This window comes from Anabrus simplex, chromosome X (genome assembly GCF_040414725.1).
Source record: "Anabrus simplex isolate iqAnaSimp1 chromosome X, ASM4041472v1, whole genome shotgun sequence".
NCBI classification, from domain to species: Eukaryota; Metazoa; Arthropoda; class Insecta; order Orthoptera; family Tettigoniidae; genus Anabrus; species Anabrus simplex.
This window is the reverse complement of record NC_090279.1, coordinates 196,060,871-196,073,759: the sequence shown is the minus strand read 5'-3', so window position 1 is coordinate 196,073,759 and position 12,889 is coordinate 196,060,871. Positions and strand designations below refer to the sequence as shown.

Below are 12,889 nucleotides of genomic sequence, written 5' to 3'. Positions count from 1 at the left end.
ATGGCAGCAGCAAGCTTTCAATGCTGTTTCTGCTGCCTTATCATTTCACACTACAGGGATGTAGTAGGAATGGTCACTCTTAATGTGAGTGAATCGGATCACTGTATCGGTTCAGTAATGTGAACAGAATCAAATGAATCGATTCAGTAAAATGAATCGAATATCCCATCACTAGTCTGCGTTCGCCTCTGCTTTGACGACAGCAGATGGCTCTTGACCAATAACATGTTTACTTTGTCAGTGACAGTCCACGTGGAATACTTCAGAAGTGTGCGGATCTTGGAGCCTGCTCGCTTGTCAGGTCTCCAGTGTTGCACAGCTGTACACAGTTCTGTCCATTCTCACTGCTCACTCTCAGAGGCTAAGTAGTTAAAACAGAGAGCTGACAACGCTTTGTCTTGAGTTGGGGAAATCCTGGCACTCCACAGACAAGGAATGTAAACACAGCTGGCCAGCTAGGCTTCAAAAGAGTGCCGGTCATTAACAAGGAAATTGCAAGAACTATACTCACCGGGCACATAGATAGCAACAAAACATGGTGAAAGCAGAATCCAAGCAGCTGAGATAAAATTCCTCAGAGGAATAATTGGGAAAATGTGAAGGAATAAAATCAGAAACATAGAAATCAGACAGAGAATTGGATTCCCAAAACCAGGCATCGTCAATCGAGAGCGAAATGCCTTCGGAGCCAGTTTGCTCCCCGCCCTCGAGGAAAGAGAGCAGCTTAGCGAGCAAGTAGGGGAAGTGCATGATGTAGTATGTACTGCAGTCCAGTGGCCCAAAGGTATAGACATCTTTCTGGACAGGTTAGATTGCGACACGATATGCGTGAACTCATGAGAGGTGACTCCAGTGTGTTTCCGTCTTTATCCTCACACCGCATGACGTTCGTCTCTAGTCGGTTAATGTTGCATTTACGAAGGAGGAGATTTCAGCACAGCGTAGGCCATCTGTGCCAACAAGTTTCAAACCTTCTTGGGAAGAAGTTCCAGAAAATAACACAGCAAAATGTGCAATATGTAATAAAATATGGAATCGCATTTTTTAAACACTAGAAGAATATAAAGAGTTTTTAATGTCACTATGAGAGTAGGCTTCACGATATTCAGGTGTTTTGACAGGGAGGAGCATTGCATGGTGTTGCCATATTCCTTTCTCCTTCTGCTCACTTATTTTACATTTTTTTAATTACTATTAATGGCCTTGGAAGACCATTTAACTTCTCTAGAGAAGAGTACAGATTGATCTGCTGTTGGGAGTACTTCTTACATGAGAGTAGGATGTGGTTCAAACCTCACTTGTTCAAATTCAGACCACTGTGTTCTGTTGTACGTAACTCAGAATGCAGACGTTTGGCAACTCCAAGCAACACAAGCCAGCCAGCAGGTTTATCTCCATGGCAACCGCAGTGAGTCCGCCTACATTTCCATGGCAACCATGCCTCTTACTTTCTTAAACAACTGTCAGAATGCATCTCTCAATAATAGGACTACAGATAGCAAAAATCTACCGACTGACTATTGAGCTGTTCTATTCGCGTGTAAAATAGGAGTTCCAGTGCACAGAAACGAAGGAAATTAGATAATCTATGGATATTTTTCTGCTTATAGATAAAATATATATTTTAATAATTTTCTAATGTGTGTGTGGTTTATATATCAGCTTGTCAATAAACCTCTCCACATTGGGAATTTTTCACTTTCATTTCAACCATTATCGCTTGCCTCCTATGTATATCCAAATTCTGGAAAACAACACTTGAAGACTTGCATTCTTTTTTTGAATCATCCTATATGGTAAACAAAGTCCAATATTCAAAATGAGATCTGCGGAAAGTGGTTCGGATCACTGAAATCAAGCATGCTTGGATTGACTGGGCAACTGGCGTTCCTCCACCACTGATATCGGAAGTCCACGGCAGTGGCTGGCATTATTGTGAATTGCATTTGATGTGGAGAATTTGGGAGCATGAAGCACCACTGATAGCATTCGAAGATTGCTTCCGGAAGGTGGGAAGAAACTACTGTGATCTCTAACTTCCCTCTTGCCAGCAGTGAATCGCGAAACCTGTAATAACTGGCGTCGTCAAACACAATAGTTCCTCAAACTGGGCTGGTGAAAGCCTCATCACAGATTTGTACTTTCTCTTACAACACCGAGATTTTTTACGCATCTAGTTCCGTGCCTAGATTCTTATTGCTTTTTGACATATGTATGTCGTACGGCTAAGGATCATCCGAAAATTTGCGTCAGTAAGTTAGCGATACGAAATGGGTGACGCGATGTTACCTAGCAACCGTGCAGGCTGTGATGTGAAGTATTGATTGATGACCATGACTGAGAAGGCTGTGAGCAAGTAAATTAATCGTTACGAAATCGAGTTTAATTTATTGAAAGATATTAATGATCATTTGATTTTTTCTCAAAGGGAAATGTAACACCATTTCTTCCCCTTCATCAATTCCAACAAACTTGTCATACAACACCAATGGAAAATATCTCTCTGCCTTTTGAATTAAAGCGCTTCTGCTGGACGCCAGCTCGTCCAGCTTCGACTGTCTTAGTTGTCGCTAGCACCATCTAATCGGTAGTGGACAGTCTTATGTCCAGTTACTGTCCGTCTCTCGTATCGTCAAAATTAGGCATTGGTAGTAGACACCATTGTCTAGTCCAGTGGTATTGATTTTTGTTGGCGTATACCCAAAATAAAAAAAATGTTTTTGCCTTCGTACTCCCGAAGTACGAGTGTATTGCGATTACACCAGAAGTAACAAATGATTGTCGCTGGATGCCAAATAATATAAACAATAATCATCGTCATAATCTTCCGCAGCTTATCTCGGTTGCTCCGGGTCACCGAGACATGAGGGAGTTGCGGCCGGGGATGTAAGGTTGCGTGTCCTTCCTGACGCACCCCAGCAGTGCCGGGAATCAAACCACGGTCATCGGGATGACAGGCAAGCAGCTAAGCCGCTACGCCACTCTGTATTGTATTGAACATCGTCACTGGGCAGAGGAAACGCTTTCGCGGTGAAGTTTGTCAGAAGCAGCGCAAAAAACTGAGCGGCGAGTAATGGCCGGAGACCTGTTCCTGGTATTTTCAGTGCTTCCCTCTGTGGGTGAGGAATGCAGGCGAAGAATACACCCACGGTATCCCGTGCCTGTCGTAAGAGGCTACTAAAAGGAGCGACCAAGGGATGATTGTATCAGAACCATGAAACTAGTGGGTCGGTCACTGTGGGTTTACAGTACCCGTGATTAGTACCACTATATGCGGAACATCACGGCCTTATGTTGCCTGTGATTAGTAGCACTATAAGAGCGACAACGAGGGTTTGTGTTGCCTGTGATTAGTAGCATTATATGAGCGACACTGTGGGTCTGTGTTGCCTGTGATTAGTAGCATTATATGAGCGACACTGTGGGTCTGTGTTGCCTGTGATTAGTAGCACTATAAGAGCGACAACGAGGGTTTGTGTTGCCTGTGATTAGAAGCACTATAAGAGCGACACTGTGGGTCTGTGTTGCCTGTGATTAGTAGCACTATAAGAGCGACACTGTGGGTCTGTGTTGCCTGTGATTAGTAGCACTATATGAGCGACACTGTGGGTCTGTGTTGCCTGTGATTAGTAGCATTATATGAGCGACACTGTGGGTCTGTGTTGCCTGTGATTAGTAGCACTATATGAGCGACACTGTGGGTCTGTGTTGCCTGTGATTAGTAGCACTATAAGAGCGACACTGTGGGTCTGTGTTGCCTGTGATTAGTAGCACTATATGAGCGACACTGTGGGTCTGTGTTGCCTGTGATCTGTAACCACTATGTGAGAAACACCGCGGGATAGTAAGAGTCCCTGTGATTTGTACACCTATGTGGGGAACACCGTGGGTTTGCGTTGCCTATGAGTGGCGACATTATGTGAGAAACACCATAGGCTTGCCTTACCGTTGCGACGTACAATACTTGTGAGTACTACCATTACGTTTGGAACACCGTGAGTCTACGCTACTCTTGATTAGTACCGCGACTTAAGAAATATTATGGTTCTACTTTACTAGTGATAACTACCATTATAAGGGGCCACTGACATGGATTTTGGATCGCTTTGGACAACAAGAATAATCGATTCAGAATTGTGCTTTGTAAGCAGTCCCTTGGTCCGTAATACTAATTTTTCAGTACAGTTTCTGGGAAGGTGAGGCATTCCGGGTCGGATCCACTGATTGTTTTAAATTCATAATCATTATTCATCGTCATCTTTTTGAATTCTAGTCAGTGGATTCATTTTGGAATTATTTTTAACTTTCAGTGTTGTGAGTTGGCTCCACTGATTATTTAAAACTCATGTTTATCATTTCATTCTTAATCATCACGTTTTAAATTCTAGTCAGGGGATGAATTTTGAACTTTTAAATTGCCATTGCATTTCGTCTCATTTCGTACCATTAGGGGCTGATGACCTAGATGTTAGGCGCCTTTAAACAACAAGCATCATCATCATCGTCGTCGTCGTCATGTTCCCTTCTGAGGTAACGCGGCAAGCCTTCACAAGACAGATGGAGAAACGTGGTTTTCTCGTGAGTGGAATTACATGGTTTTTATTGCCTAACAACGATATACATACGAGTATAATTATTAATGCAACAATTACCACTGTACTGTATACACTGGTACTGAAGAATAATTGGAGTGAGTAGATTTCGAAAGGAAAAAAAAAAAAGAGCTATGCAGCATAAGTAAGCAGTTTTACATACTTAGTCAAACTGGCACATATTTTAGAATGCATAGTTCGGAAAAGGGCACTCAAATCAAAATCACTTGATTTGCAAATGAGGTGTCTACCTCGGTGGCAAATGGTAACATAAAAATAGATTATTATGAAACACTGAATTTTAAATTAACAAAAGAAGACGACATTTTGCTAAAATCCAGTATTATACAATTTACACTAACATTTTTTCTATTAAACATACACCTCATCCTTAATAAATTTAAATTATTTACTAAATTCTACTCATATCTTCTGTACTTACATACATAATCAACTCGTATACAGTATGTGGAATTATTTCAAATAATATTATACAACTGCTATAAGATGAAAATTTACGTTGCATTACGTTACGTTGCAGAAAGGCATAACGGTCTATAATGATTATGTATGTATGTTTTTGTTTTATTCTTACCAATTTGCTACCTAACTACGGCTTAACCAGAGCCCCTTTTGTCACCGCTCTGAGTAGAGATAAGCAAAAACACTAAAATCAAAACAAGATTTTTAGCTCAGCTTCTTTCCGAACTACTCACCGAAAACAATTGGAAGCTACGATAACTTTGCGTACCCTTGAGACGACCCCGAGCACCACACTTTGAGTACCACTGGTCTATAGCTCATTCCACGTTAAGAAAACAGTCTTGCTCTTACAAGAAGTGAACACACCCCCACTGAGACACCCATAATTCCTCGTGATTAAAGGATATTATACTGTACTTTGTAATGTATAATGAAAGACAGATAAAAAAAGGATGAGGCAGTTTTCCCCGTGAGTTACTAAAATAACTACATAACGTTTTCTTTTTCATAAATATATTCGTAGAGCGGAAGCACAATGGCAGGAACAGCCTTCCTTCTTCTGTGTTGCTATGTACAAGAATCGTATAGTCTCTCATTGTGTGAATTGCCGACAGCTCACTTATGTAGTGAAGTCATCTACAGTATTTATTTTGTTGCATATGTGTTTTTAGGCTTTAAATCAGTGCGTACTTGTGTTGAGTGAGAGTTGATTGTATATTGCTTAGTATTTGTTTGTGTTCTGTTATTTTCGTACTGTACAGAAGTTGTTACTGAAGATTTTGGTGTTGTGGTGTGCAGCGATACGTCATGGCATAACTTGTACTGATACCAAAAATGCCATGTGTTTTATTTCTGTTTGGTTTTGTTATTTAGCTGTTATTGTTTTTGTGAGCGATATGACAGCACGGCAGTACCCAGGTTGCCTGGGGAAATTTATTAAATGCAATTGTATGCATCCCTCACCCCTCGAGCCCATGGGCCGATTGCAGAAACGATGACTAGTTTTAAGCCTTAGACATCGTCTACCTAATCAACGTCTAAATCATTCACGATCTTCCATTGCATAAACAATGTTCAGTCGATGTTTAACTAGACATCCCTTAAAGTTTCAATTTTGGTTTGAAAATGGAGACAGAAGTATCTTTCATGCAACTCTTTGCTTGTCGCAACCAATGAAATTCGTCGGTGCGCGCGCCGAACGCCAGTCAGCTGTTTGTCTTCCTACACATTACTCAAATATGGCTGAGCATGACTTGCCCACAGATAAGAGTATCGCTTTCGCTGCAAATTAAATCTCATAATATTATCGACACTAAAGCGACACGCCACCGTACGGGGAAGTGTAGCTTTCATTATAATGTTGTTACAGTGAGTGTAATCTACTCATAAATACGGTAGCTTCGACGAAGGGAAGATGAAGCAATAGTAATGTGTAACCGAGTGTGTTGTACGGGCCATATAGATGTAGCTTGCATTCTGGAGATCGTAGATTCGAAACGCATCATCGACAGCCGTGAAGATTGTTTTCCGTAGTTTCCCTACTTTTACACCAAGCAAATACCAGGGCTATTATTATTGCTACGGCTCTTCTTCCCCAGTCCTCTTTAAACGATAATCACCACCACTTGCCTTTTCCTATCTGATAGTTGCCGAAAACCTATGCGATTATATATATATAAATCCCATACAACCTACTTTTTAGTTTTCACTATTATGTGTGTTTACTTGGCAGTAAATATAAGTGAATCTCTCCCGGTTGATGTATGCGACAGCCCTCAGACGATCGGGACACGTAATGATTATGTATGTAGTCTAAGTGACCTATAATTCCATGGAAATTACCCCATGTATAATAAAATATATCGATTGCCAAGAATTGTATTCAAGTTGACAGTTACCGGACTGTCACTTTGTCAGTCTCAAGAAACAAGTCTCTCGTAAAGCGGAACCTTATTTTCTGATTATCTCCCCGTGCATGTCAGACGGATTGCTGCGATTTAGCAGCGGGCGACCCACAGAGAGGCCGTCGGACTAACCTTTCTTCCCGGAATCGCCTCAGCATGATAATACAAATTACATATTTCACGGTACATAACCTCTGATTGTGATTCACTCCTGTCATTTGAGGTTAAACAGTGCTCTCGGCAGTGTTTAAACATGAGCGGTTGAACATCGGTTTTAGACAGTGTCTAAGTGATAAATAACGTCTCTGCAATGCGGCAGCCATACTTAGGCATTGTTTAACCGTAGACATCGTCTAAATGCCGTTTCTGCAATCGGCCCCATATGTTTTAATTTTTTTATTTTCTCCCCCAGTTTGCCTTACACTTTAATGCTGAGGTACTTTATGTGCGGTAGTTTACACCTTGATTCTATACAAACCAAAAATAGTCACTGTAACTCCCCCCGCCCCCTACCCTTTAGTTCATAAAAATAATTTCTTCTGCTTTTTATCTTGAACTTAAATACTGAATTTCACAAATGTATGTGCCGTAGTTTTCTCGTGATGGTGTTGACCAGAGCCGTTTGACGTGGCAACCGTGTTGTCATAACAGCAGTACTGTTTTCTTAACGTGGAGTGAACTTTAGTATACTGTCCTACAGCATTTAAAAAGGTGCAGCCTATATTCCAGGTAACCTCTCGCCAGGTGTTCTACAGGCCTGTGCGAACACGTTGAATGTGGGTCGAGGGAACTTCCTCCCTCTGCCAGTGGAATGCTGTTTTTTCCTCCGTGTGCTGTAAATTATCTACCGACGACCAGAAGTCTTTCTCCAAAAAGGTCTGGAATGAGCTGAATTCCCGTCCGGAAATAATAATTTTATAATCGCTAGTCGTGTAAACGCTGTGACGAAAAGAATCCAACTTCCGTGCTCTTAGTTAAGGTACAGCCCCAGCATTTGCCTGGTGTGAAAATGGGAAACCACGGAAAACCATTTTCAGGGCTGCCGATAGTGGGATACGAACCTACTATCTCCCGGATGCAAGCCTCTACGCGCACGGCCAACTCGCCCGGTCTTATTTTACGTGCCAGTAAATCTACTGACACGAGGCTGACGTATTTGAGCACCTTCAAACACCATCGGACTGATCCAGGGTTGAACCTGCCAGGGTGGTACCAGAAGTCCAGAGCCTCAGCCGTATGAGCCATTACTATCTACTACTAAAATGTTGGACCACCGGCCGTGGCTACTTATGGGCCGAGACCCACTCTGCATCTACTGGCCAGATGTGAGCCACTGAGCCCGGCCGTGTTGAAAAGAAAATGGTTGCCAACTTGTACTTCGTCTTAAAACTATCACCACCACCAACACTCCCAAAAACTATGCGAAAAGAAACTTAAAGCAAGGAGGAAATGACGGAAAATATAATAAAGAAAATACGTTTTGTTCGCGAAGTCTGTAAGTACGTTAAAATAGCTTTGTTCCAGAAAGCAGATCTACAATCACCTTTTTTTGAACTTACAAGCATATAATAGTCAGGGATCTCTGAAAGGTTGGTAATAAAGCTGGATAGGAGATGATAAAATAACAGAGAAGGTAGACAAGGTATCTTCGATCTATTCTATTTTTACTGTGTCCACAAGGCATTTCAGTGACTTTCTAATTGTCCAGCATTTAATAATGCCCATGTTTATTAACGTAGTTTATGGAAACTAAAAGAAGAAATCGAAAGTCTTGTACGTATTATACTCACTTCCCACCGGGCGTAGTTTACGATAAACATGATCCCGCTACAGAGTTGATTTCAAAACACTTGCAAGGAGGTTTAAGTGAGATAAACGCAGGATCATTTTGTAATACACTGGAGACACGCCGAGAATTTCATGGGTAAAGGTTCATCGCTAGACCTTGAATTTTAGGCATAAACCTATTTTGTTCCTGAAGAGATAATTTAAAATGAAGTTGTATTTACATGTTTCGTGTTTATATTCTGTTAAACACCGCGGTCTTATAGTGACTTAATTAATACGTTAGAACCTATATTTGCCTATATTCCTGTAATTCCTATTTTTATTCCTAAATTGATTAAAGATGTTTTTAATTTATTCCGAGAAACTATTTGCCGACTCGTTTTCAGTATCTTCAACTGTATGTTCTTGGAAGTACTTTTTCAAACAAAGTCTTAAAATCGGGGAGGTGTAAACCTCACTCCCCGGTAGTCCTTAAGAACCTCCCGCAGTAAACACGCCCGTAATCTGTGTTACGAGTGAAAACAAAGTGTCAGCTTCCAATTCGAAGTTGCCCCCACTTCACATCGGTTGGTAAAACTATATTCTGTGACGTTTGTAGCAACGAGTTGAGTGATATATATTTGTTTTATATTTACCTCCAAGGAATTGTTATCCATTTGGCAAAATAAAAATTATATTTTAATTTATAAATGGCCATTAAAATACGTAAAATCAAAGCTGCCCAAAGTATATTTTAAGACTTTTTTTTTTTTCCACATTTGAGAGCCTAACAATCAGAGGTCTATTCATCACTCCTTTCAAAGAATAGCTGCAAACTGCGTATGGATTTTCTAAATCTATCTATATAAAGCAGAATGTCTGCCTGTCCGTCCGTCTGTCTGTCCGTTCCTTATACAAATCCATACCGTTCCCTTTGAACATTAGCATAGGCTAATAATGTAGACAAAATATCGAATTTGTCGCACAAGGACGGGATAAAGCTCACTTTAAGCCTCACGGCGCGAAGAAGCATCTTTTAAGGGCCGAAAACCAACCGTTGTGGAGATATTGGCATCACTTTAGCCCGCTCTAGGAATCTAAAGAAGTGACCGGCCGTAACCATGGCATTGTCAGCTCAGCGACAATCGGTATAGGGGTGTGTGAAGGGGTGAAAAAATGTCCAAAATGGCCCAGATTATGTATGTACATATGTGGGCACACCTCTGGGTGGGGGTGAAAGGGGGGTGAAGTATCAGTTAGCACAATAAAGAAAGCTGCAATAATTAACAGGTAATAAAATACCTGAAAGTAAACAAAGTGCCGGAGCAGCGCCGGGTAATATAGCTAGTGGCGAAATAATTCTGTTTTAAGGGGAAGTACAACTAGATGACCATCCCGTCTTATAACTCTAACGCGAAGAGGTCAAACCCTACCAACAGTGAGGTATCAGCAGAAGAAAGGGGCGGGCCACGAACATTCAAGACTCCGTACGTCTCAAAAAACGAATGGCGTTGGGGGCGGAAGAGAACAGCGTTGACCCATAGTAGTCTGATAGGAAGTATAGAAAGCCGAGTACGGGTAAGTAAAAGCAGCGTCAGACTCGGCTCAACCCGGCATCCGGGAGATAGTGGGTTTGAACCCCACTGTTGGCAGCCCTGAAGATGGTTTTCCGTGGTTTCCCATTTTCACACAGGCAAATGCTGGGGCTGTACCTTAATTAAGGCCACGGCCGCTTCCTTCCACTTCCTAGGCCTTTCCTATCTCATCGTCGCCATAAGACCTATCTGTGTCGGTGCGACGTAAAGCAAAAAAAAAAAAAAAAAAGACTCAGCTCACAACAAATTGTGATCAATGTGATCGTACAATGTAGTCGCCTGTTATCCCAGGTAGGTGACTCCGTCGAGGAAGGAGTACAAGATGCAGATAAATGAATCCTAAACAGAAGTAATGGAGTGCAGTCGAAGGAAGTCAAGTAATGCTGGAAATATTAGATTAGCAAATGAAGTCGTAAAGGAGGTAGATAGAAAAACCAACGATGGCAGAACTAAGGAGGACATAAAATGCAGACTAGCACACGCAAGGAAGGGCCTCTGTTAAGAAAAGAAATTTGCTCACTTCGAACATTGATATAGGATTTAGAAATATGTTTTTGAAGACTTAAATAAGGGGCGTGGCATTGTATGGAAGTGAAACATGGACGATAACTAGCTCGGAAAGAAAGTGGATAGGAGCTTTTGAAATGTTAGGGTTACAGGATAATTCTCAAGGTGAGATGGATAGATCAAATCAAGATTGAACAGATACTGAATCGAATGGATGAGAAGAGAACGATCTTTCTAAATGTGACTAGAAGAAGAGAAAGAATGATATAAGTGTAGGCGGTAATAATGATAGGGGTAGACCATCGTACGAATGACAAACAGATTAGTGTAGATGTAGGATTAAGTAGTTACGTAGAAATGAAAAGGTTAGCATCAAACCAGTCTATGCAGTGATGACCTAAACATCACCACTAAACTTGGAATACTTACGTCCTTTCTGAAGCGGGAGCTCGAACGTTTTCTTCATGCAGAAGGTGGAAAACGGGCAGTCTACCACATACTTCGACGACCCGTCGAAATGAGAACACAGTCTCGTAGTTTCACTGCTGTTCGGTGGTGGAGGTAGGATGGTACATTTGTAGCACGATAAACCGCTCACGGCCGCTGCGAATAAGCAGACAAGAAAAACAAAAGTTAGTTACAGGAGGCTTCGGAAGCAGTGCTTTTTCTTTGAAAGCGACGTAAGTCGCTCAAAGCTCTAAGAGTGGCACTAACGTATCCTGTGAATTGAATGGATTGATATCACATTTTTAATATTATCACAGATTGCTGACTTAGTGTATATATATATAGGCTATATATGTCTGGTCCAAAAAATCCCCATTACGTATACTGGCCCAATATTTCAATTTCCCTTGTTTAAATTTAATTCCATTGTTATTTTAATATTTTAGTGTTAATGGTTTAGTACTGATGATATTACCTGAAGATGTCAACTAAGTGGACGAAACATGTACTAGTACTTACTGTCAGGTAATAATTTTATCTGAACATGTATAATGTATTGAATTAGTGGATCTTTTATATTTGCATTTGTACATGGAGAGACGTAAGGGGAGATAAGAGGATACTGAAAATATCAGTTGAAGAGAGAGAGAGAGAGAGAGAGAGAGAGAGAGAGAGAGAGAGAGAGGATGAAGAGGTTTTGGGAGGAGGAGAAAAAAAAACCAAACCATGACGAAGGTGCCCATGGTCCTACAGAGGCCGTGAAGAAAATAATAATAATAATTGTTTTCGCTGTTTCAGCTTATTGTGCTCTTTTCGTTTCGTTTAATTTCTTTCATTCCTTCATCATTCACGTTTCTCGTTTCAATTCTTTCTTTTTCACGTTTTAGCCTGATCCTAATAAATCTTTCTTTTCTATTTTAAAATTAACTATTCTATACAACTGACTATGATGTATTCACAACTTCCAGCTGAGCACGCGAGTCAACACAGCGCCATCTTATAACGGAGTATGCGTGTTACGTCACATATTTAGCACAAATTTTGCCTTATTTTGAACCGTTATTTCATGAAAACTACGTTTCAGATTTATTTTTATTTTTTTGCAACAGGTAGCCCCCTCTTTTGTCTGTTAATTGAGACATTAAACATAATCGATATACGTGTTCTGTCCAACCACTAAAAGCGTCTTAAAATGTTTCTTTACATGTATGTACCCGTTGTGGAGGAACGTAATTCTGCGTTAAAAAGTTATTAAATTTCCCTTTGGGAAAATCAAATGATAATAAAAATGTCTTTCATTAAAATCTGTGATGCGACTTTACCTAGCAAGCGTGCAGGCTGTGATGTGAAATATTGATCGATGGCCGTGACGTACAGATCCATGGCCTGTTCATTTCTCAAGGTACTGTTGCTAGGTAACATCGCGTCACCCCTTCTCTTACATTAACACTGTTTCATTACACAAATTTTCGGATGACCCCGAGCTCGAACAGATACTTATGTTCATAATATTGAACGTTTCCAGTGTTCTTCAGTTGTATAAATAGCCACAAAATTAATTTCCATGCGTGCTAAGCAGCTAGGGGCAAAAAAA

At 40.8% G+C, this 12,889-nt stretch overlaps 2 protein-coding genes across 2 annotated transcripts in view; one reads left to right on the top strand and one right to left on the bottom strand.

The window, feature by feature from the left end:
* LOC136886164 (rabankyrin-5) overlaps positions 1–12,889 on the top strand; it is a 319,573-nt gene that overhangs the window by 64,765 nt on the left and 241,919 nt on the right. The gene's annotated exons all lie outside the window — the stretch shown is intronic.
* The window catches only part of LOC136886165 (uncharacterized), a 152,464-nt gene that overhangs the window by 3,397 nt on the left and 136,178 nt on the right, over positions 1–12,889 (bottom strand). Inside the window, exon 2 of the mRNA XM_067158908.2 lies at positions 11,278–11,451. Within this exon, the coding sequence (XP_067015009.1) occupies positions 11,278–11,451 (174 nt within the window). The remainder of the gene's footprint in view (positions 1–11,277; positions 11,452–12,889) is intronic.